This window comes from Diachasmimorpha longicaudata, chromosome 3, assembly GCF_034640455.1.
Source record: "Diachasmimorpha longicaudata isolate KC_UGA_2023 chromosome 3, iyDiaLong2, whole genome shotgun sequence".
In the NCBI taxonomy this organism is placed as follows: Eukaryota; Metazoa; Arthropoda; class Insecta; order Hymenoptera; family Braconidae; genus Diachasmimorpha; species Diachasmimorpha longicaudata.
The window spans coordinates 7,615,386-7,638,920 of NC_087227.1; the positions used below are offsets into that span (position 1 = coordinate 7,615,386).

Sequence of the window (23,535 nt, forward strand, 5' to 3'; positions counted from 1 at the left end):
TCTGCTCCGACCAAAAGATCCCGGAGATATTTACCAGAAAAACCGGTCGACGAGGCAGGTCTATCGAAACAGGTTTTGAAATACCTCTACAACGATTGGTTGTTGCGAAACGCGTTAGAAACAGTTTTTTCTAACCAGCGAAATTATCGACACTTTGTGTCCATCCCTCTTTGTTCTAAAATCACTAGCTACAATGAGATTTCGTCGAAGTTAGAAAACTTGTCTAGACGAACTTCACCAATTTTGTAACATCACTGTTGAACATCAATTTAAATGCTATTTTTGGTAAATCATTGCAGGCCACAAAACCAAACCTCCGCTTATCGAAACGGCAATCAGTATCGGAAGAGCCGGTGGAGTCGCCACGAACAGAAAGCTTCTACCAAAGTACCCCCCGTGTGGACACGGACATAGGTCCCCTCACCATCATCTCCGAGAGTGTTTCAAAGCCTCAGAACATGTCGACCCTCCCCACTGACCCCTCAATCCTCCCCGTGGCCTATCAAAAGTCCTTCGCCAACAACAACGAGCTCCCTCAGAATGTCATGAACGAAGCACGAGCAAATCTCCAGTCCCACGTATCCGACTTCTTCCAGCAGATCTCTGTCGCTGGAAGTCCAGAAGACGTGATGGAAGCTAATAAGGTCCCTTTCCTCACACGATCAAGATTATTCTCACGTAATTCGGAGAGCTCGTGTCATCCAAAGTTGGCGAAAATAACAAAGCTTCACACCAGACTGAAAACACCGTATCACACGAAATCCCAGAGGAGTCCATTCACAGTCAAGGAAACACCTCTATCAGGACAGCTGGCTCACCTGAAGATAGACCAGGATAAATTTGAAAATATGGACAATACAGTGACGGAGGTCCTGACGAGTCAGCAAGAGAACAATCCAAGGACTGTTGCAGAAATCCTTGTGCGGGACTCCGAGGAGCGTCGGAAGGTCCTGGAGGTGTCCGGTAAAAAAAGTCCCAGAAGTCCGGAGCATGTTTACGAGTCTATAATGACGGAGAAGGATGAGGATAAGACTTCTCACAACGATAGTTCTGTCTCGTCAGCTAGTCAACTCCTGGAGGATCCATCGCCTATGTCTTGGGTGTTCCGATCGCCGTCCAACGATTCAGACGGTGAATTCAAGTTGAGGCGGCAGCGGGGCATCAGACGAAAGCGAAAAGACCAGGGAAATGATAAGTCATCGGCCTCGAAGAGGGCGAAACAACATGACAGCGTCAGTCCAGGCACCAAACGAAAGATCCTTGAGCTCCATGAACCCATGCAAGCTGTTAACCTTCACGTTAAGAGGCTTGCACTAGAGACGGATTTGGATTCGACGTTTAATGAGCGGACAGTCTGCAAGACCTCCTTCAGCCACAGCAAGGACGAGACGGGAAAAAATATGTGGGAACTTGAAAGCCCTAAGTCATCTCTGATGGACGATTTTCCAAGTTCAAAGAGTTCACTTCTACATTCAGTGACGGAAACACCCGAGGCACCGCTCATTGCTACGGTCAGGAGGTGTCTGAAGTACAGTCCCGATGTTGGTACACCGAGGGGTCATTCCAGGGGGTCCATTGAAATCGAGTACAACGTTATTGGAGATTATATTCACGTCAGAGGTCAGTATTTTTTTATTAGGACATGTCAGGGTGGACTGAGGGGAGTTTTTAATTCAGAAGATTAATAAATCCAGAGTTTGGCCTGATTCCAACTGGAATATCGGAGTATCTGGGGTAAAATTAAAAATCAAATGGGCTGTTTTACCCCAGTAATTATAGTGACAGTCAGAGCATGAATTTTAATTGAGAAAAATGTATTTAAGTGTATCCTGGGATAAACAAATTCTTTTGCCACGAATGTTCCGTTCTTTCTTTATCTGCAAATAACTCGAGAATGTGCGACTCTATTTGACAATATTTTGTAAATGTTTTGTGGCTGATACTATGTCCCATATTTTATGTTTATGATACTTTCCCCTATAACTATTATTTCGTGAGATTTCACCAAAATTGAGGAAAATCATGTAGTTTAATGACCCTCCTAGCTGTTTCCGTCAATTCATGTGGTCTGGTTTATTCCTGGACATAACAGATCCTATGCAAATTTCCTGACCCATTCCGTGACTGCACGTCACGTGAAATGGGAACACAAAAAAATTTTTCGATGACAACCGCTGAAAGTCTACTAGTAACAGAGCCGTAGAAATCTACCCCCCAGTGAGCCATCATCGCGCAATCGCATTAAAGCCCTCCCTCTCTCCCTCTCTCTCTCTCGATTATCCAACCTGGAAGATCACAAAAGAGGGGTTGATACTGACTACCACGGTACCGTGTGCCAGTAACCCACAGTCCTCGTCGCCCCCAGCACAACGGTCAGTCTCATCAAAACAGCCAAAAATTCTTTCCAAAATATTGTCCTAAAAAATAAGGGGAAAAAAAGCCAACGGTTCATAAGCCCTAAATTTCACCAACCACTTCAAAGTTCTTCCTACACCCTTCAACTTGTCTCTTTTTTATACTGTGACGAGTGACGAAAATTAAGTGTTGGTGAATTAAACTCTCGTGGTGATAAGTTAAGTCACGAAACGTAAAATTTCCTCTCCTCCTCCTCCCTCCCCCTCACTTAACGAGGCACAACCCCCTCCGACTGTAATTACGTAATTACCCGTCCAATTTCCTCGAGCCTCAGCTCGTACCTCCACTTGGTTTCAAGAAGCTATTAAATAAATAATAAGAACAAGATGAAATAATTTTATTGCACTTTAAAGAGGATGAATTGAGGCAAATGGATTCTGGTTTTAGTGATTCGCTGCAGGGACTTGAGACGAGCGTATGAGGGGCCGATTCATGCATACGTGAAGGCAAGCATCAAGAATCACTGTGGTGAGGGTGTTGTTAAACGCACAGCTGTTCATCGTGCAACCCCGAATCCCGTTTTTCATGAGACGCTGATACTACCTTGTCTGAATAATAACAACTGTACGACAAGGGCCACGTCCCTTGACATAGCCGTTTGGCACAGGGATCGAAGAGCGAGGTAAATATGAAGATTTCATTGTACTTGAGATATTTTGAAACGAGGCATTGGAATCATTTAAATTGTAGCTTTGACTTTTGCGCGATATCAATTAGCTGATTTGTATCAGCCCAAAAGCTGGAGTTTACCATTTTCAACCTTGGGAATATGCATGGGGTAAGCGACAGGGCAAATGATTTTTTGGATCTCTTCGATGGAGTTCGAAAATAGCAGTGGTAGCAGTAATCCATGCCTTCATTTTTATAATAATTTTTTTTTAATTATGTTTAGTAAAAATTATAATTTCGAGGGTATCTTTAGATATGATGCTATAAATTCAATCAGTACCAACTGGGAATATTAATTATAGAGATATTCGGTTGAAATTCAAAAATCGATATCGTAGGTACATCTGTAGGTTTGATTTTTATGATATTTGAAAATCAAATTTTTTTAGCAAACGGCACTAAAAGTCAATTTGATAGTCGTTTCTGAAAATATGACGTTTCATAAACGATTTCTATTCAGAATATTTACGAGCTGTTCCTGCAGTTTGCCGCGAAATTTAATTGACAAATTTGATGGCTGAGAAAAGGTAGCGATACCTCACAGTTTTAACAACAATAAATCATGGAACATAAACTTGCCACACGCGAGGTATGTTACTGATAGTATTTACAAAAGACATGGATACAATCTTAGAAAAAAGAAGTATTTTATAGTTTTCAAGACTAGGGCTAACGGAAATTAATATGTTTGTCGAGATGGCTTTAGGATCGATTCCTCGAGGCAAAGCCAGTTCATGAGGTATATCTCAGTGGCATTTCGAGAACCGATAATTTAGAAGTGTGCTACATGTTGCCAGATTGTACGGACATGGAGGGATATTCCGGCTGGCGTGGTGGATAGGGGTTGGAGGGAAGGAAAATTGTTCGGGAAATTGATTCGATTTTTTTAACCAGGAATTCCTGCTAAATAGCTGTTAAAAATATTTACAAAAGTTGGGTCATGTTTTTTTTTTCAATTTTACGAATAGTTGAGATACAACAAATTTGTATTGAATCTAAACGATGAGTTTTAAAAATGTATGACTTTTTTTTATTAAATTCTATGGCAAATAAAATCATTGGCGGATGTATATCATTTCCGTGATTGTTGGAGAAAAACTCACTCTTTATATATTGCGATTATAAATAAATATTTGGAATTAGTTAACGCTTCAGGAACCGATTGATTAACGGTTTGAAGGTTCTAAATAAACAATTATCTTTCACTTTTCCTAACAACCCCTCGCCGAGTCGTTAATTTCCCTTTCAACCAAGATAGAAGATAGACAAATCACTAGTTCACCCAATTGATAAGACGTTTCCCCCCATTTAAAATGAATTCCTCTCGCGATAAAAATCTCAATCACAAAATATCGGAAAATTACTCATCCCAAAACCCCCCGACAATAGCTGACCCAAAAAAAGAACCTTCCAAAAGGATTCTTTCACCCGTGTTGATCATCGATTCTCCCCTTTGATCTCACCCCCAAAAGAGAGATAAAAGTACATGTAAACCCCTTTTTTATGTTATTCGATTCACGTGTGTTCCACGAAGCGTGGATCTGGGGAATATCCCTCTACAGTCCTTACATCCCAGGTTGAACCACAGCGGAGGGGAAATCGATTGCTCTCCGGTACATGCGCATGGCACTAGCCACGTGCGAACAAAAAACGACAAAGCCTAGGGTCACATCTAGAAGAGGTTCTTTACAAATCCACGGGCTGTGATTTTATCACCTATTTCTATCTATATTTATTTCCTAACGAAGTGAACATAACGAAGAGCTAAATTTCCGCCTCTAAAGAGAATAAAATGGAAATTCAATAACTGATTTTTTTTCTCATTTTTCCTTCAGGCGCAGCGAGCTGCTGGGCTGCATGACTCTACCCCTCCCCTTGGCACAGGATAAGGTCAGAAAAATAAACTTTAATCATTTATTTCAATCAATGTAAAGAATGAATCAGAGAATACAAAACATTGTGAAAATTGATGAGAGTGACATCCTCTTTTAATGCAAATCTATTTGTTTTCAATGTTAAACTTTACAAACTTGCTTTGATTTGTTCAATAATTCCATAGAGTTGGTTTGACATTAATTATGTAACAAAATTTTAAAATATTGTTAATATTCAAGTCCAATTTATGTAATAGATCAGATTACAGTTCATATCAATTTCATTTGGATTTGCTTCTCTTCATTCTGTACATTTTTTCTTCTATTTAAGTTATTTCCTTCATCTCTTTTTTAATAAACCATGGAATGAGTGGCTCAAGACCCAAGCACTTAATTACATCTGCTCTTCCCTATCCCTTCCATTTTTCTGCTTCGATAAAAAAATCGAGGTAATCTACTTGTCCTTAATCCTGGACATTTGAATTAATTTTCCGATTGCATGAGGTAATTTAAGAACTCATCAGTTTAAGAAATTTCAAATTTATATCTATGATACTATGGATAAATTCATTTAATTGATTTGCACTTCATTCTAATTTATTTCGCTGCAATCTCATTTTTCCTTGCACTCTATTTATTAAGGAAAATTTATTGCTATTTTGAAAATTGAAAAGAGTTTGAATATCTCCTGAGCAAGTACTTAATTGCCTCTGCATCCTTCCTATCCCTCTGATTCCCCTCCCTTATCTCAACGTCTAGGGTCAGGGTTAAGTCGATTATCGGGTCACCGTGGGCGCTGGATTTTTACCCCTTCTCTCCTCACACGCTCTCACGTCAACGTCGTGTGCAGTACGGAAGTCCTAGCTCCCATTACATATTATTTGTCCTGTCCAAGTGCAGTTCATAAATACTAAGAAAAAGGAGATTGAATTTCATTTACGAAAGAACGACAAATAAAATTCAACTCATCTTTGGATTTCGATAAAAGCGGATCTTTGTAAAGTGGTGTTTGTGTGGGTAAAAGTTTGGAAAGGAGTTTTCAGGACGATAAATCAAAAATAAGGAGAAGTGCCAAGATGATTGTTGTCGCGATCTACTGTGCGGCGTTCATCGTTGCGGGAGTGTTACTGAAGATATTCGCGGTTTACTGAGGAGGTGGGCAAATTTCGCGGGGTTGGGGTGATTTTTTTTGGGGGAAAAATTATTTTTATCATGATTGATTGAGTTGGTTGGAGAAAATGAAGTTACAAGTGGGGTAATTGCAGTTAATAGAGTACTATGTCAGAAAGGAAACGATGTAAAATATTTTTGTGGAACATGGTGTGAGTGGCCAAAAAAAATTGTAATATTTTTAGATGTTGTTCATTGTTAAATAGATATTCAGGGAATAAAAAAAACCTCCGAGAATATTCAACTATTGATAAAGATCTTCGCGATGATTCCCGTGATTGGAATGATTTTTTTTTGTTGGGAGATTATTAAACTGTGAGGGGTTGGAATGTGACTCATTGGATAATTTGTAGAATGGTTTTCGGAAGCAATCGTCTGAGCAAAATCAAATTAGACTCTAATGCGAATGTTCGCCTTATTCTGCTGAATTTCGTAATGGACTTAACCAAAAACGTTACAGAATATTGTCGCAGGGCATTTCGTTAGGTATGAAGAATTCTTTGTGACATTTTCTTTTGAAACCGCTCGCTCCCGACCCATCTCCAAAAATAACAAAAATGTTATTCCAGTTAAGTCGTAAAACTCGGTCAGAAACGTAGAAAACCCATGAATTCGTAAAGAAGGGCGGAATCCAGAGCAGCATCATCAATTCAGTGTGTACCATCTCCTTCTCTCGCTCCAATAATCCCCAGATATTTTTACTTCCCCCAAAAATCGATAAGTGAGCGATAAAATTTTATGAGTTTTCCGGTGTAAGTTTTTTCCCTCATTCGATAAATGTATTTTCAGGAAGCGACATGGCACCCTCTGGAAGTGGGCTCTGGCCGGAATACAAGTACACCTTACTCAAGTGTACCACAGGAGTGTGCGGTATCACCGCCACTATCAAAGGACGGGGATCACGTGGACAACAACAATACAAATGCAGATGATCTCACTTACCTCAGGCATCTGGAATTGGAGCCAATAGATCCAACCACTGGTTTACCACTGCATCCTGGATTTACAGCTAAGGGTGGAAGGACACCCTGTACTATTACGAGAAGGCTTGTACGACAAAGTGGTCAACATCAGGTACTTCACACTGAAAATTTAATTACACAGACAATTAACATTTTGTTTCTACTGTAACAAAGTTCTTCTGGAATTTTTTTCGAAACTTCGTGATTCAGAAAATGTTTTCTAAATAATCTCCATTTTTTTCTATTGTATTCTGAAAATTTATGCAATGAAGTAATTCTCCGCTACTATAGCTACTGAAATCTATAATCTTCTATGCACAACCATTAACATAATGGACATTACGTAATTATATTGCTCCTCAGTCAATCACGAAATAACGACATCGTCTTTTTAATTTCTTTGAAGGCACCATTTACCTAATGAAATCAATTGCCTCAGGTGCCATGGGGTTTCTCTCTCTCCTGGGGACGTCCGCCTCGAGTGGAACGAGTCGACCCAGGAAGTCCAGCCGAACGCGCTGGTCTCAGACCCGGCGATCACGTCGTCTTTGTGGACACATCAAATGTAGTGATACGACCACGCGAGGACATCCTGAGTCTCATTCAATCCGCCACCACTCAGCTCGTTCTCGAGGTTTATCGTCGAGCTGGGGGCCACGCAAATGCTCACAGGCCCAGTTTCACAAACGTCAGTTTACAACAAAATATGGATCACTCCAATGGTCATCACGTTACATTCACCGCCGAGGTCGGTACGGGAGTTTTAGTATAGAACTAGAAACATTAAATAATTGAAGATGAATAACCTTGTCCACAATTCCTGAATTATTTATTAAAAAATTTCATCTGAAGAAATGGAGTAATTGGAAAACATTGGGAAGAGATTGTGTTGAACTTGTCTTCAGACCAAGTGACTGAAAGATGGTAAAATGTTTTATTTTGAAACTAGAAGAATTTAGGGTCGTATGAAAATAATTTTAAAAATTTTTCTACTGTGACCAAAAATACGTGTGAGTGGAGAACGATTCGGGACTTATAACATCTCATATTTTAGAACAAATCGTCAACTATTTCTCTTATTGAATGGTCTCCACCATATTTTGTCCCGTTCCTTGGAAACGAACAGATTTTTTTGCCCTCGTTCCAATTTTCTATCGCCGTTGGTTTTTTGAAAAACTTACGAGACAAAAAATTGTGAACAACAGGAATAAGGGACGGAGACAAAGGCTCCATTTCCTCAGATGAGACAATTGCTATTATGTTTTATTTAATTTTTAAAAAACAAACGAAACGACTCGTGTTACGAACGTGAGGAACAACGCTGTGTTAAATCTATGTTTAAGCCACCTTCTGCTATTTTTTTTTTATTTCTTCAGAGCGCTTTGTCAGTTTTTATTATTTATTTTATAAACTTTAAATCAAATTCTCGATGTTGATTGTCCCGGCGATGCGTTCAGTATACGTCAATCACCTCCAGATGTAAATAATAACAAAAAAATATAGATTATAAACGATCAAGGATAATTAACACCGAGAAATTGCGCTGTGTTATACATATGTTTTGTCTTAAGTTATTGATCAAGTGCTCAAAAAAAATGGAGTATTTTATTCTTCAATTGTATACGCGAGTATTTTTTTTTTCTTTTTATTAAAACCTTTGGGCGACTCACCGTGACGTGGGAAAGAGCTTATTACGATTATTGATTTAAATATTAATTAAAAATTATAATCACAAGTCCGTATTTTTTCATTGATTTTTCTCTGTATTATGGAAGTTGTAACGTTGGAACGATTTTCTTTTGTTCAGAGAAAACAATTTGAAATATCGGATGCGAGAGTGAGATTATGTTTTGTACTTTGTTCTTATTTTTGTTGCCAAGAACTTTTGTTTAAAACCCATAGAAAATGATTTTGGTATTTTATTTTTATCCCTTACACCTTTCTATCCCATTCCATCTTGAAATAAGTGCTTGGGGTACTGATTCTGGTATGAATTGTGTCTAGTTTAGAACAATGCTGGAACAATAGTTAGTTCAGAAACAGCGATTTTAGTCGAGACTTTTCAAATTCTTTGTAGAGAAAAACGAGTAGAAGAATAATTAGCTTTTTGCATTAGTGAAGATAATAAAAATCTATCGACCTAGTTTGTAAAGTTTTTGAGAATGAAAGGGGTCTCCTCTCATTACATAATTTCAAACCACTTGGATTTTCATTCAGCTTCACTTCATTAAAACTCTGAGAAGTTCACTGTAGCAGGAAAAACATGAAAATACCGGAAGTTTCTAGTGCCGGAGGACCTTTTGAGGATATCATGACTATACTGAGAGTTATTACCCAGATTCTGACTGAATGGAACACTGAAATTAATCAGTGTGGAGATTTAAACGAGAAAAAATTCTGAAGAATAGTTTGGAAAATTTGCTCCTGCTTTCAGAAGTTTCATCAAATGAGCTGGGGAAGATTATTTTTTAAAATATTCAGAAATATGAGATACTTGTGCGGATATCGCCACCGCCACTTTGCATTTTCAAACTTTTTTTAGAACTAATTACAAAGTAAATCGATTTCAATCGACAAACTAGGAAAGATCATTCGATCGAGGATAAATAACGAGCCAAATATCTCTGACTCCAAGAACAAAAATTACCTCTAGATGTTCCCCAACCTATCACCGGATGCTCCACCAGAGGAAGAGCTGTCAGTCCGTGAGACTCGCTACTGGAGTGTTCTAAAGACTGGCGTCTCTCGTTTCTCAAGCCCCCTGGCAGAACGTAGAGATGTTCTTTCGCTAACCGACCACGCAATCCTCTTCCAAAATCTGGAAGACCTCTTCAGGCTATCCGAGGAGATTCGCGACGAGGGTGGTGGAATCGAGAGCTATTTATCTCGGATCCCAAGGATAACCTCAAGCTACCGAAGATACTTAAGTGGCCTCCAACGAGCCTGTTGTCTACTGATAGCTCTTCGACGAAACACAGCATTCGCCAAGCTAGTGGCCGAGCCAGCAGTCCCCCACAAACGTCGTCCCGACCTCACTGGTGTTCTACTACTTCCCCTTGAGCACTACAGGTGAGGAAGAGTCCTCAATAATCACCCTGTCGAGACTGATTAGTTGAATTCCAGAGAAATGACGAGGTTACTGTGTCTCGCATCGCCGAGGAACTGCCAGAAGACTAGGGATCTAGCTCAGGGTTATCGAGAGGCCACTGCCAATGCGGGGGTAATGGAACCACCAAGGGATACGGGTAGACCTCTCTTGAGTCTCCAAGAAGTCGAGTCCAGACTTGTTTTCGCCAAATGCAGACCTTTTACACTTGCACAGCCTGGGAGACAATGGTTTGTGTTTTTTTAACGGAAGACAAAGATTTTTCCTCAACACCTCTCTGTTAAGTACCATTTTAGGAACTCAATTAACAAGACGAAAGCAAGTCCACTCTTCAGCACTAGCTGACAGAGTCCATAAAAAGGTAGCTTTCGTTAAGGTGCTACTGGTAACATGAATTTGATAATAAACAGTTGAGAGGAGATGTTGACTGATCCTTCAGTTGTAACTGACTAATTCAAGACGTAGCATTCAGTCTATATATTTAGTTGTATTCGCTAGTTCAACTTGTTTAGTCCAAGCAACTTTAGAACTTTCTTAAAATGATGTAGTTCTAGAACTTTATGTTAGTACTGTAGTTCAAAGAACTTCGAACAGCTGTTTGCATTATTACCTAAAATTTGGGTCGTCATTTTCCTTAAGGCTTTTTGGTGGAGCTCTAGTCAAGGTCGAAGGTCGTCGTCTTCAGCCCTCATGGGCGCTCCTCTTGACCGATCTCCTGGTCTTCGCGAGGGTCTCCAGGGATCGAGTTCTCTTCGTTACGGAGGAGCCCCTCCGCCTCTCTAGCATCGCCGAGGCATGCTTCATTGTCAGAAAAAGGCCGACAGAATTCAGACTTCAAGTCTCCATAACTCCGAATGGAGGACGGGAGAATGGTCATGTGGAAGCGGTACAGTCTGGTGGGTGCAGTCCTCATGGACGTGCCAAGAGGCGAGTTCTTATTTTTCGTGCTCCGAGTCCGGAGCAAAAGGCTGTTTGGCATAATCTACTGCAACGGCAGATGTGAGTCGTCACAGTAGAAATGTCGTTTTATTTGTGATTCCCAATTGTAACCCCTGCCTGTGTTTTTGTTTCAATTTTTCCCTCTGGCTCTTCCCATTTTAGAATCTATGTGAATACAGGCTGTGGCAGTGCGCCGAACCTAGACAGCCCGGAGGAGCCACCTTTCACGAGGAACGAGTACGGTACAGCTGGTGATTCCTCGTCAAGTCCGCAGGTAAACAACTCTGACGTAAAACCAAATATTTTCTTTGTTGTCGTTTCTGCCGGCTCACGCGGGACAGCTACTACAAAGTAGAACACTACGCGTGCGCAGCTCTCGCGAAGCAATATGGCGGATTTGATTTTTTTCCGCCTTTTTTGAAACGTTCCGAAGTCCTTTTTGGCGGTCATTTACAGACCCTGGTGGTTTAATAAGGACTTCTTGTCTGTTTATACAGATTAGTATATCTAAAAAATTGCACGAACCTGGTGACACACTAGAGAGTATCCTGAAATCCAGTCCCTCGAATCACGAGAACAATCATTTAGCTCAGTGGGTTAGAAATTCTCATCACGCTCCCCCACCAGATCACGAAATAGCTCTGGAGGAGTGGACAGCCGAGGAGTTGGCGGCTCGAGCGCCTCCCCGAGAATCCTCAACCAATGTCCAAGTGCACGAGAATACAGAAGAGCATACAGCACCGAGTTCGGATCCTGAACAGCAAAGTACGACATCCAGTGCAAGCCTGAGTACTGTCAAATCTAGTAGTGTCAATCCAAAGAAGAATGGAAATATATTCAGCAAGGAGCTTCCAGGCGGATCCATCAACATCTGCCGAAGGTGCCACAGGTGGAGTCTTTCGTGTTGTGGCTAGAGTAGAACCAACTTTACAGACCATTAAATTCAAGCTTCTGGTTTATGTGACTTTTCATCATCTAGCTTTGCAAAATTAATTTTACTTGTGCCTCCAGATCCGGATGTCCAACTCCACCACTGGTACGAGACCCCTTCTCCCCGATTCCACCAAAAATCTCAGTGCTGCCTCCAACTCCAGATCTCTGCACAACTCACAGACTGAGGAATAGCATTCATGATAGTCCAAGTAGAAATAGTGCTAACTGTACTCCAGTTGATGGTAATACCGAGGACGGCAGCGAGGATGACCTGGACTGCGATGGAGAGCCCCCGTACAGGTCTTCCAATCATCATTCCATGACTCAGGCCCCTCCAACTGGTTCCTAATACAACTTTAAAACTTCACAGAGCCCTGAGACGATTTGGAACGATGAGTAGTCTAGACCAGGACGACGACGTAGACGAGCAAACAGAAGATGACGGCCGTGATCAGGAGTCTCCTCCATCTGGTCTGCGATCGTGGACAGCTCGAGCCAGCAGTTTCGTTGTCAGTAAGATGGTATTCCTTGAGCAATTGGGTGAAGGGGTTGGTGGTTATCTTCTGCAGCCCCCTGTACCCCCAGAACGAACAGAGTATTCGTTAGACCCTAATGATGAAGAGGGTACGACGTCTGGAGGTACATCTGGGGATGACATCTGGGGTACGCCGACCTCTGGAGGACCTGACGACGAGAGCTTCACTGCTAGTCCGGTGAGTATTGAGAGATTTTCTTTAATGTTTGAAGGTACAGCAAATCCTTCAGCAATAGTCCACCTCACAGTGAATGAAGATATTGCTCTCCCTGATTCACTTGACACTTTTATTCGACATTTCGGGCAATCATACGCAACGCATTCTAGCTTCCTGCCGTCTCATGATATCAAGCCTTTAGTCATTCAGGAATTCATGAAGAAAGTTGACGGGAAACAATCGTTGCTGAATTCCAATAAATCACCATTAACTCCTGAGACAATTGCACATGCTCTTTACTAGTATTCCGGTCACACCAGTATAGACTGTACCTTCCAACACCTAAAGATTACCAGGACAACCATTAACTAGTATAGATTAAGCTTGGCACGCATCTGCATGACGCAAAAATCGCTTGCCCTCTGTTTGCAAAGAATCATTAGCAACGAGCCTGTTGAACCTGTGACTTCCGTAGCCGTCCATCAACGGCAATGTCATCGGCGAGGACAACTATGGCCTCAGTCTCAACGCCGACGACGATCCCGATGTGAGTGGTGATTCCGAGGACGGCAATATTCCAGAAATCAGTATGGAACAGCTACTTGGCAGTGGTAGCCTATCATCACTCCGTTGTTTCCTTGGACGAAGACGGCTGGAGCCCCTTCCAGAGGAAGATGATTCACCGGGTAGTGGAAAACTCCAGGTGGGATGGTGGTGACAGAGGTTGCAGGCGACGTCTGACGTCGACGAGAGCCAACAACGCACGAAGATCTTCGAGCAACTGAGCCAAGAGGATGAAGACTTTCGCAAGAAGATCCTCGATCTACACCGAAAACTCTCGGACGTCGATGAGGATTCCGTCCAAGCTGCCCAGCCCGAGAGGAAATCCGAAAAAAGAGTGAGTCTTCTCGAGGGTGGAAAGATCATCTTTCCATCGGTGAGAACATCATTCAGCGGAAGTTCGAGTGACGAGGGTGAGCCTACGTACAGACTCCTAGAGAGAAGAAGATTAAGGAAGATGGATCTTGAGCATGAAAGGAGAAGACACTTCGAAGCCCTTCGATCGAGATCAGAGAGAATCGATGAGGTTTCTGAGGATGACGTCGATGAGCCTATCAATGCTAGACCTCAGGAACCAACTTTTCTCAATCGTCTCAGAATAAGAAGGAGAAGCATGAAACTTCTCAGCTTCCTCAGTGGTAAATCAACCGACAAGTCCCAGGAGGAGCGTGCCTCGAAGTTCTTGAAATTCTACATGTCAGACCGTGGAAAAGGCCACAACACAATTTCAATTCATCACACTTCGAGAGACAGGAGATTCTGGAAGCTGAGGAGTCGAAGAAGAGCTAGTTCCTCTGAAGGAAAGTGAAATAATGAAAATCAAAAATTGGTATACTGTTGAGTGCGGAGCACAATCCCCTACGTTATAACGTCCAAATTAGGAAGTCGTTGGCGATATTGGCAATGTCAGATATTATTCCGATTGTTCGGATAATTCAACCTTATTCAATTAACGTCCAGGGATGATAATCAGCTGGATGAAGTCTTTCAATTATACACTTCAGGGCTGTTATCGTTATTAATAATACTGAGATTACTTCTGATAATACTCAAAATAATGCCGCTCTTTATTTGTTATTGAAATCTTTTGAGATTGGTAGACATTAGGGATAGGCCACTTTGCCAATTAGAATTCGTACGGAGCGATGAATGCAATTAGAAAAATTCCTAGGTAGATTTTCTCGATGAATTTCTTACACAACGCCTTTTTTTCTGTAATTATTGATATATCATTTAACCGATGAAAGGAGGGAATCGGCCTACCCGAACCGGCCTACATGCATTGATCCTTAAATTCTGTCAATACCAAACGGCTATGTAGACTTACCGATGTTTATACTTCATTACTTCTATCACAAACTGATAAATCTTCATATACACTGGTTATGTTTGACATAGATTGACTATAAAATTCTAAATTCAAATGTAAATGATCAGTTATTAATTCATAATTTAATTGTTTGAGGAGCTGATGAATTAAATTCCGTAGGTCCGCACGACTGATCCAACGCGGCACTCAAAAAATCTTCCACTTATGTTTTAAGCTACGCTGATTCGACTTTAACCGTATGATAGACGAAAGCAAAGATCTGTTAACGACGTGAAATTTCCATGAGAGAGATGTGAGCGTTACTGTTGGTAGATTACTAGTCCCGTGAGGATAACTTTGAAAGGCAAATAAATTGTACTATTTGTTCAACTGTGTTGTTTTATTTTACTTAAGCAGTTTATCTTAAGGCAGAAGCAGAAACTGATTAAGGGTATGTTGTTGAAACTTTGGAGTCAGAGGAACGAGAAGTACACGCACTTGGGGATGTCTTCATGGGAAAATCAGCAGGTGTACATAAGAAAGGGAAAACTTTCAACTACTATGCTTATTTATTGTTTTCTTCACGAGTCTTCTTTATATATTTTTATGGAAATATTTTTATGGAAATTGTTCTCTCCGGTCACCCCTTCTTTTGAAGAACTCATTTAATATTCTTCTAAAGTTTTAGAATGGGAAATAAACTCAGAAATACTTTTTGCTGAGTTCATGTGTTGTCGATTCGATGGGGGGGAGAAAAAAAATTCTCTGGAAAGCGGAAGATTGTTATGATAAGAATAAAAAATCCTCTTGTAGAGGCACAGCTTTATGGGATTGCATAGAATAGGTAGTTAATAATTCATTCGCTCTATAGGTTTTTTTCTCTCATGAAAGGAAAGAGGATAGAAAAGTTGAAAAATTCCTCTTCAGCGTTTCCAAAGTTTCTACACACGATTTCACAACATAAAAAATTGAAAAAAAAATACCAAAACATTTCATATCGCATTCAAAATGATAATAACTTCTCAAAAAATTCTTTGCAAAGTTCGGTATTTTTTTATAACGAAAAAACAAGGCAATCGAATCGTCATGACGGTGTAGAATTGAATAGAATAGTACACCACCTTCGACGCGTAAATTTTCACCCCCTCCACTTTATTTCATGGAATACTACTTCATTATTCATTCGAGCTGAGTTTCTCCTCAACCTAAGAATAATTCTGTCAAGTCCAGATGTTGTTTTCGGACTTTATAGAAAATAGAGAGATTCATTTTTCCGAGGAATACAATGTCAATTGCGAGTGACTACGGTACTATTGCTCATGGTTGTCGCAGGCATACATCATCGGGGTAATAAAGATAGATGATGGACTTCTGGGACCAAGGCTATTTCAGAGTTGCCAAGATAAGCACATGTTTGTTTGGACAATGGCCCTATCAATCATCTAAAGAGATAATTTTTTCACGTTTAATAATACTTTCTCTAGTCATTATTCATCTGATACCGAGGGTAACGCACAACAATTGTTGGCTCAAAGTTTCTGCTTAATATCACCTCAATTCAATCAACTATTACAGATCAGGGCTCTAGTGCTGTACGGTGATGACCCTGACGTTGTTCTCAGTGCTAGCTGTCCTCTAATCATTGATGTAGTATTTGTCATCAAAACTCTCAACAATTCCTATAATTTCAGAAGGGTATCTTTATCGTCGTCTCCTACAGCTTAAAAAAGTATTGACATGGCCTATTCCTTCCAGATGAAAAATCTATTGAACAGAATTTACGAGAATTGGAGATTATTTTCAACGAATGAATTGCAAATACTCCATCAGTACTCCACAGCCGGACAGAAATTAACAACGGTATATCTAGGTTGGTTGTTCTTCTTATCTACCCGAATGTTGGATAATCTGGAGTTGTAGTGAATGTGGATGTGTAAGGGTCCATAGGGGCTTTTCGAAATGAACATTAGGACAGAAAACAGATTTGATTTTTTGTACTTGTTATGAATCGTTTTATCTTCTTGAATCTTCAATTTTAGTAGTGGTACTGGGCAGTGCTGGTTTATTCATAACTCAACCATTGCAACTCCAACTTGTGCACATAATCATAAAAACAAACGAAACAATGAGACTATTTCCGGTGCCTGTGGACTATGGTTCAATAAATGTGGACAAATATTATTGGAGTCTCACACTACTAACTGAATTTACAACAGTACTCATTGCGCTTGGAATTGTCAGTTGTGATGCGTTATTACTCATGTACTCGTATCACACCTTTGGATTATTCGCAATACTGGGGTAATATTCGTTCGCAAGCATTCGAATTCATTGGATTTTCACGATGCAGATAAATGATGACTCTATTTTCAATTAAGATACACTATTGAACAGCTACTGACCGATGATGGTAATGGATTGAGTGATGAGATGCATGTCAAGAAGTGCATTAAACTGCATTGCCGGATCATAGAGTATGTCCTCAGACATCATTATGCTTCTTACGCTCCAATACTCTATTTTTTGATAGATTTGCCAAAGAACTTGAGGACCTCTACCGATGGACATTTTTCGCTGTTGTAGGCTTTAATATGATTTTAATCAGTATAATGGCGGTAGAGGTAATAATGTAATATGCTTTCCATAAATTTTTCAAACTGGACTATTGCATTAAATGAATGATGAGCTTTTTTAGCAATATCTTCGAATCTAAGAGAGATAGCAAAATTGTTGTGATGACGTTTGTTGCAGTAGTCGATTCGCTGCACAAAAACAGTTCAATAAAAATTTTGCTATTTCCCCTAGACTTGGAGATATTCATCCGAAACTGAGCGATAGTCAAAAGTGATTTATGTCGGTTTACCCCTTCCCTACGGAATTTTCATCAAACTTTTTCCACCAGGTCGTAGTCAATGTGGGATCTGTTGCAAAAATGATCCAGTATGGTTCACTAACTGTTTCACCATTTGGACATCTTTATCTGGAATGCCTGATCGGACAGCGTCTGATAGATGATAGTCTTGGCATACAATCGTATATGTAAATATTCCAGATGATGTCATAATGGGTTTTCGGCAATATTTTAATGTCATTATGCGATTAATCCTTCAGATCAAATGCACAGTGGTACGCCACCTCAATAAAAGCCCAAAAGATGATAGGCATGTTCCTAATGAGGAGTCAATTCCCGTGTCAGCTGACGGCTGGGAAATTGCTGGTCATGAATTTCGAGACCTTTAACGCGGTAAGATACTGGTGATTGCAGGCTTTTAAATTAAATAATACTCGGTATTCCATTCACTGCAGATTGTACGAACTTCAGCTTCATACTTCACAGTTCTCCTAGCTACGCAATAGAGATAAGTCTAGGAGCTTGTGTTTTACCCCAGGCTATTTTTCGGTCAACTATATATTTTGTTAAGGCATAAATTGCATGGAAAACGGAATTCTACAGGCCACCCTACACTTTTCCGAACCTTTAAGGCAGGAAATGGAGGAAATGATTCTCAATGCACAAATTAACAAATTCAGAATCACCCGGGCTGGAACACAAGTGGGGTATGATCTCTCATGTCATAATGAGTCTAGAATATTTTCATAATTGTCATGACGTGTCTCCTTATAGCTGATATCAGAACTGATTGATGTACTCTCCAAAGACACAGGGAGAGAACTCAAAGCACAAATAGTTTATGTTTATTTGACTTTCTATCCTCGATGGGATAGGAATATTGAAATGTAAAAATTAAAAATACGTCTGTCCGAGTAAACTGTAATATGATACAACGGAAATGATGATCATTTATTCACACCTTTGGTCCCACTTCAAGGCGAATGCATGGTGAAAATAGCGAACACGTTTTGTACGAAAAATTCAATGCATCACTATTAGAATGGCCATCATTTTTTTAAGAAATTCTCTGAAAATGTTGCTATTCCCTTATAAAGAAAAACGCATCTAGTCACATCATCGTGACGGGGTGAACTTGAATAGAACATTACAACCCCTTCAATGTGCGAATTTTCACCCTTCCCCTTTGTTTCGTGGAATACTCTCTCATTATTTATTCAATCAATTTTTTTTTCGCCACGGACGGATGATTCTGTCAAGTCCAGATGTTGTTTTCTTACTTTCAAGGAAATGTTTCTTACTTCACATAAAATAGAGACGTTTTTTATGAGGTATACGTGGGCAACTGTGAGTGCGCCAGTAGTATATGTGCGATAGTGAGAATCCAGATAGATTATGGACTTCTGGGATCAAGACTATTTCAGAGTTGTAAAGATAACAACATGTTTAGTGGGCCAATGGCCTTATCAAACATTGACGGAGCTCATTTTTTTTCGTTCAGTACTTTTTGTTCTAGTCGTTATGCATTTAATACCGAGGGTAACGTACATCAATTTTCAACTTGATACTTCTGCTTGATCTAACTTCAATCAATTTTTTCAGATTAGAGCCCTCGTCCTATACAGCGATAACCCTGAGATTGTTCTCAGCGTTAGCAGTTTTCTTGTAATTGATACAATATTTGTCTGCAAAATTCTCCTCCATTCATACAATTTGACAAAAGTATCTCAACCATCGTCTCCGTCAATTTTTAACACTGATATCGCTTGTCTCTTCCAGATGAAGTATTTGTTAGGCAAACTGCATGACAATTGGAGCATATTCTCAGAAGATGAATTACAAGTACTCCATCAATGGTCTGCAGCAGGAAAAAAAATATCTTTTATATATCTAGGTTCGTTATTCATTTCAATTTGCAACAAAGATTCGATAAAAATTACGGAAGTCCTAGTGGAAAGTGTGGAACGCACTGTAAAAATCCCGCAATTCCTTGCGAATTATTTGCGGTTGTTAATGGAAATTACTGTGCTGTCAAATCAATCGTTTTAGGAACCGTATTGGGCAGTTGTGGCATATGGATAACTCGCCCACTGCAATTACGTCTTGGACAAGTATTCACAAAAGCAAACGAAACAATACGAGTATTTCCAGTGCCAGTGGACTATGGTTCCATCAATGTGGATAAATATTACTGGAGTATATCACTGTTGACAGAATTTACATCATTACTCATTGGACTTGGAGTAGTTGCTTGCGACTTATTATTCTTCATGTACTCCTATCACGCCTTTGGATTGTTTGCAACGCTCGGGTAATTCTCATTCACATTCACTCGAATTTTGTTGATTTTCACAGTACAGATGAATGATGGTTCAACTTCTAATCAAGATACCAGATTGAACATCTGCCAATTGATAGTGACAGTGGATTGAACGAGGAGATGCACGTCAAGCGTTGCGTTAAATTGCATTATCGTATCATAGAGTATGTCATCCGACATCATTATGCTTCTTTCGTTGCAATCCTCTATTTTTTGATAGATTTGCCGAAGAGATTGACGAACTCTACAGGTGGATCTTCTTTACCGTAATTGGGTTTAATATGATTTTAATCAGTATGACGGGTGTGGAGGTAATTCTATAATTGCTGCTTGGAATTTTCTTAATGATCAGCTCAATTTTCACAATTTTTTTCACCAGCTCGCTGTCAATTTGACATCTGTTCAAGACGCTGTAGCTTATATTTCATTAATAACTTCACCATTTGGACATCTTTTCGTGGAGTGCTTGATGGGCCAGCGTCTGATTGATAGTAGTCTTGGTGTGCAAGAATATATGTAAATATTCCTAATGTTGTCATCACAGCTCGTTGAAAATATCAAAAAACTAATCTTTACGCGATTAATTGTTTAGATACAATGCACAATGGTACGCCAGCTCCATCAAATCTCAAAAGATGATCGGCTTACTCCTCATGAGAAGCCAACTCCCGTGTCAGCTGACCGCTGGGAAATTCTTGGTCATGAATTTCGCGACCTTTAATGCGGTAAAATGCCACATAACTCAATTCTTTTTATCGAAATAATGTCCGAAATTGCTTGTACGACAGATCGTACGAACTTCAGCCTCATATTTCACAGTTCTGATGGCCACGCAATAGAGATGGTTTTACAAAATTTGTATAATTGTCGTGGTGTACGTCATTATAAATATTCGAATTGATTACTGGACTTGTTGATGTGCTCTACAGCCAAGTAAGGACTAAATGCAACACGCACAATATTCTTATGTTACTTTTCATCTTCGAAAAGATGGGAGTACATTGAGAATACTCTAAGCCATGCTTCATGTGGCCTTAATATTGATGATGTATTTCAAATTTTTCACACGGAATTTAGCGAGCCAATTTGATGATCAAAAGTGGCTGATTCAACCATTGACACTGAAGTTTTTAAAGTGTACTTGGAGAAAGATAATAATGTTTGACTGTACGTGTTGAAATAAATATTAACCACTTCTTTTTATGTTGCCTATTGATACTTCGCCCACCACAGATTTAATGTGCGTTCACTTTCAACGCGCAAAATGCGAAATTTGGAAAGAAAAGATGGTATTACAACAAATCGGATTTGTTCTTTTCCGGGGTATAGACTAGTACTTCTACCCCTGGATACATAAAATGTTGTAACGCCTCCACTGTGCGTGTGAATTTTTACCCTTCCACTATTTCTCAGAAATGTCCATTTATTATTCAAAGTTTTTTATGCACTCAAGTAGAAAAATACTTCTGTCAAATGCAGGTGGAGTTTTCCGACTTTGAAAAAAATGAAGTTTCTTTTGCTTAGCCTACGTGGTCGTCTGATATTGCGCCAGCAATATTCGAGTTTTTATGATCGTACAAGAAGCACAATATGGACTTCTGGGATCAAGACTATTTCAGAATTTCCAAGATAATATCATCCTTGGTTGGACAGTGGCCAAACCAATCTGTCAAGGAGCTTTTTTTCTCTCGTGGAATATTGGTGACCTTGACGGTTATTCAACTGATACCAAGGGTAACGTAACAAGTACTTCTAATATCGAAAATTTTTGCTCAATCAACGATTACAGACAAGAGCTGTTGTCCTGCACAGCGATGATCCTGAAGTTATTCTTGATGCTGTGGGTCCATTTATTATCGATACGGTCTTTGTAATAAAAACCCTCACCAACTGGTATAATTTCAAGAAGGTACGTACTTCGTTGTAAGAGCAAATGTACATTTTATTTACGTGTTCACTTCTCAGATGAAGAGTATGTTGAGCCAAATGAAAGAAAATTGGAAAATTTTCACGGATAGTGAGTTGGAAATACTTCATCAACACACCGCAGCGGGAAAGAGATTGTCCCTCATATATTTAGGTTGATATGAACGACAATCAGAATAATAAGAGACAGCAGAATCAAGTGTTATTTTATGGAATTATGTTTCATAGGATCCGTATTTAGTGGTGGAGCTGTGTTTGCAACAGAGCCGTTACAATTACGACTTGTGCATACATTCATTAAGACAAATGCGACTCTACCTCTATTTCCAATGCCAGTGGATTACGGATCCATAGATGTTGCCAAATATTATTGGTGGCTATTTTTGTTGGCAGAAGTTACGACATTTCTCATTGTGTTTGCTATCATCTCTTGTGACTTGCTGTTTTTCATCTATTCGTACCATGTGTTCGGATTGTTTGCAGCCCTCGGGTAATGTCTAATATATCCGAATATGCGATGTATATGGACAAATTATTTGACAAATCGAATTCGGAAAATCATAATAACATTGTAACGCAATTGTGATTTTCCTCTCTCTCAACCACTTTCATGTATGATCGTCTCTTCCTTATGTCCTTTTATTTCAATTCGTAGTCCACAGATGTATCAATCCTTTTTATAGTCCTGTTTATTGTCTCCCAGAAATGCACCTCTTTACTGGTTTTTGTTAAGATACGCCATAGAACATCTGCCGGTTGATAGCAATCGTGACTCTACCGAGGGAATTGCCCACGTCAAACGTTGTGTTCAGATACATTATCGTGCCACCGAGTATGTCATCACGTTTCATTATACTTTTCGTATTCCAATGGTTCATTTCTTTCGTAGATTTGCTGACGCGCTTGAGGAACTCTACATCTGGAACTTTCTCGCTGTTGTGGGGCTCAATATGATCATCATCAGTGTAACTGGTGTACAAGTAATTATACAAACAGTCATATGCAGTTCATGAAGGCAAGATTAAAGGTGTCCTTAATCTTTCCTTCAAGAGTGTCTACCCTGGACTGTTTATCTTTACTTTTGTTCCAGATCGTTGTGAACTTAGATGCAACCGAAAAAGTCATTCAGTATGGGTCACTCACAATATCTCAACTTGGACATCTCTTCGTGGAATGCCTGCTCGGCCAGCGACTTATAGATTACAGCCTTGGTATTCAAGAACATGTGTAAATACGCTTGATCTCTTTGACCATCCTGCCCATATGATGAGTTTTGTCTTATGAATTGTTTAGATCGAACGCGCGATGGTACTACAGCTCAGTAAAATCCCAAAAAATGTTGGGTTTGCTCCTTATGAGGAGTCAGTGGCCGTGTCAGCTGACAGCAGGAAAATTCTTGGTCATGAATTTTCAGACCTTTAATATGGCAAGAAGAATATCAGCTCATATTATTCCTCATGAACATATCGGTTTTTTTATATTACAGATCATTCGAACATCCGCGTCATACTTTACAGTCCTCCTAGCGACGCAGTAACAAATACCCACATTTTCTACACAATTTGTGATGATGTCCCTCTTAACTGTACCGAATAATCATCGAATTGCTAGGAGTAATCAGTACTTGAGCCTAGATATATTAGATATTGATAATGAATCATCTGTGAAGAACTAATCTACTGTTGCAAGCACGAAAATAAGATTGTGGTACGAAATAAACAAGGATTCAAGGAATTAAAATCAAACATGGTATGAATAATTTCATTGGCATGTCCAAGAGGATTTGATTAGTAAAAATTTTCCAAGAG

At 39.7% G+C, this 23,535-nt stretch overlaps 3 protein-coding genes across 17 annotated transcripts in view; all 3 read left to right on the forward strand.

Moving 5' to 3' along the window:
* Psgef (Protostome-specific GEF) overlaps positions 1–13,480 on the forward strand; it is a 51,800-nt gene extending 38,320 nt beyond the window's left edge. For 2 of the 3 annotated variants that reach the window (XM_064116617.1, XM_064116616.1), the window contains exons 3-14: positions 300–1,620; positions 2,803–3,037; positions 4,920–4,974; positions 6,918–7,202; positions 7,530–7,838; positions 9,744–10,159; positions 10,214–10,426; positions 10,836–11,195; positions 11,298–11,409; positions 11,633–12,024; positions 12,147–12,368; positions 12,439–13,377. In XM_064116617.1, the coding sequence (XP_063972687.1) occupies positions 300–1,620; positions 2,803–3,037; positions 4,920–4,974; positions 6,918–7,202; positions 7,530–7,838; positions 9,744–10,159; positions 10,214–10,426; positions 10,836–11,195; positions 11,298–11,409; positions 11,633–12,024; positions 12,147–12,368; positions 12,439–13,063 (4,545 nt within the window). In that variant the 3' untranslated portion in view covers positions 13,064–13,377. Of the gene's footprint in view, positions 1–299; positions 1,621–2,802; positions 3,038–4,919; positions 4,975–6,917; positions 7,203–7,529; positions 7,839–9,743; positions 10,160–10,213; positions 10,427–10,835; positions 11,196–11,297; positions 11,410–11,632; positions 12,025–12,146; positions 12,369–12,438 lie in introns of all 3 variants that reach the window. The other variant, XM_064116615.1, reaches the window with a different exon arrangement.
* Positions 13,481–15,981: 2,501 nt separating this feature from the next.
* LOC135160289 (odorant receptor 63a-like) lies at positions 15,982–20,756 on the forward strand. Of its 7 annotated transcripts, none has more exons than XR_010298528.1 (10): positions 15,982–16,137; positions 16,206–16,325; positions 16,386–16,500; positions 16,670–16,931; positions 17,009–17,104; positions 17,161–17,251; positions 17,533–17,669; positions 17,742–17,874; positions 17,937–18,188; positions 18,256–18,621. XR_010298528.1 is itself a non-coding variant. In XM_064116685.1 (10 exons), the coding sequence occupies exons 2-10, from the start codon at positions 18,877–18,879 to the stop codon at positions 20,638–20,640; spliced, it is 1,149 nt and encodes a 382-aa protein (XP_063972755.1). In that variant the 5' UTR covers positions 17,999–18,188; positions 18,769–18,876; the 3' UTR covers positions 20,641–20,724. The 7 variants fall into 7 exon arrangements, 6 of the variants coding, with proteins under 6 accessions (XP_063972754.1, XP_063972756.1, XP_063972755.1 ...); XM_064116685.1 differs by lacking the exons at positions 15,982–16,137; positions 16,206–16,325; positions 16,386–16,500; ... (4 more) ...; positions 17,742–17,874; positions 18,256–18,621 and adding exons at positions 18,769–19,020; positions 19,084–19,203; positions 19,261–19,375; ... (4 more) ...; positions 20,394–20,526; positions 20,590–20,724 and having other exon boundaries at positions 17,999–18,188; XM_064116687.1 differs by lacking the exons at positions 15,982–16,137; positions 16,206–16,325; positions 16,386–16,500; ... (4 more) ...; positions 17,742–17,874; positions 18,256–18,621 and adding exons at positions 18,769–19,020; positions 19,084–19,146; positions 19,261–19,375; ... (4 more) ...; positions 20,394–20,526; positions 20,590–20,724 and having other exon boundaries at positions 17,999–18,188.
* Positions 20,757–21,244: 488 nt separating this feature from the next.
* Positions 21,245–23,503, forward strand: LOC135160288 (odorant receptor 63a-like). Of its 7 annotated transcripts, none has more exons than XR_010298526.1 (9): positions 21,245–21,535; positions 21,591–21,710; positions 21,767–21,881; positions 21,956–22,217; positions 22,461–22,559; positions 22,617–22,707; positions 22,818–22,938; positions 23,021–23,153; positions 23,214–23,503. XR_010298526.1 is itself a non-coding variant. In XM_064116677.1 (9 exons), the coding sequence occupies exons 1-9, from the start codon at positions 21,392–21,394 to the stop codon at positions 23,262–23,264; spliced, it is 1,152 nt and encodes a 383-aa protein (XP_063972747.1). In that variant the 5' UTR covers positions 21,245–21,391; the 3' UTR covers positions 23,265–23,503. The 7 variants fall into 7 exon arrangements, 5 of the variants coding, with proteins under 5 accessions (XP_063972747.1, XP_063972748.1, XP_063972751.1 ...); XR_010298527.1 differs by having other exon boundaries at positions 23,021–23,126; XM_064116677.1 differs by having other exon boundaries at positions 22,818–22,954.
* The last annotated feature ends 32 nt before the right edge of the window (positions 23,504–23,535 follow it).

Excerpts from the sequence above, each read along its gene's own strand:
- LOC135160289 (XM_064116682.1), top strand. The coding sequence starts at position 18,877 with ATGGACTTCTGGGATCAAGACTATTTCAGAGTTGTAAAGATAACAACA. Across the intron at positions 19,376-19,530 it reads AATATCTTTTATATATCTAG|GAACCGTATTGGGCAGTTGT; the intron begins GTTCGTTATTCA and ends CAATCGTTTTAG. Across the intron at positions 19,966-20,021 it reads TTGCATTATCGTATCATAGA|ATTTGCCGAAGAGATTGACG; the intron begins GTATGTCATCCG and ends ATTTTTTGATAG.
- LOC135160288 (XM_064116676.1), top strand. The coding sequence starts at position 21,392 with ATGGACTTCTGGGATCAAGACTATTTCAGAATTTCCAAGATAATATCA. Across the intron at positions 21,711-21,766 it reads ACTGGTATAATTTCAAGAAG|ATGAAGAGTATGTTGAGCCA; the intron begins GTACGTACTTCG and ends TTCACTTCTCAG. Across the intron at positions 22,218-22,460 it reads GGATTGTTTGCAGCCCTCGG|ATACGCCATAGAACATCTGC; the intron begins GTAATGTCTAAT and ends GTTTTTGTTAAG.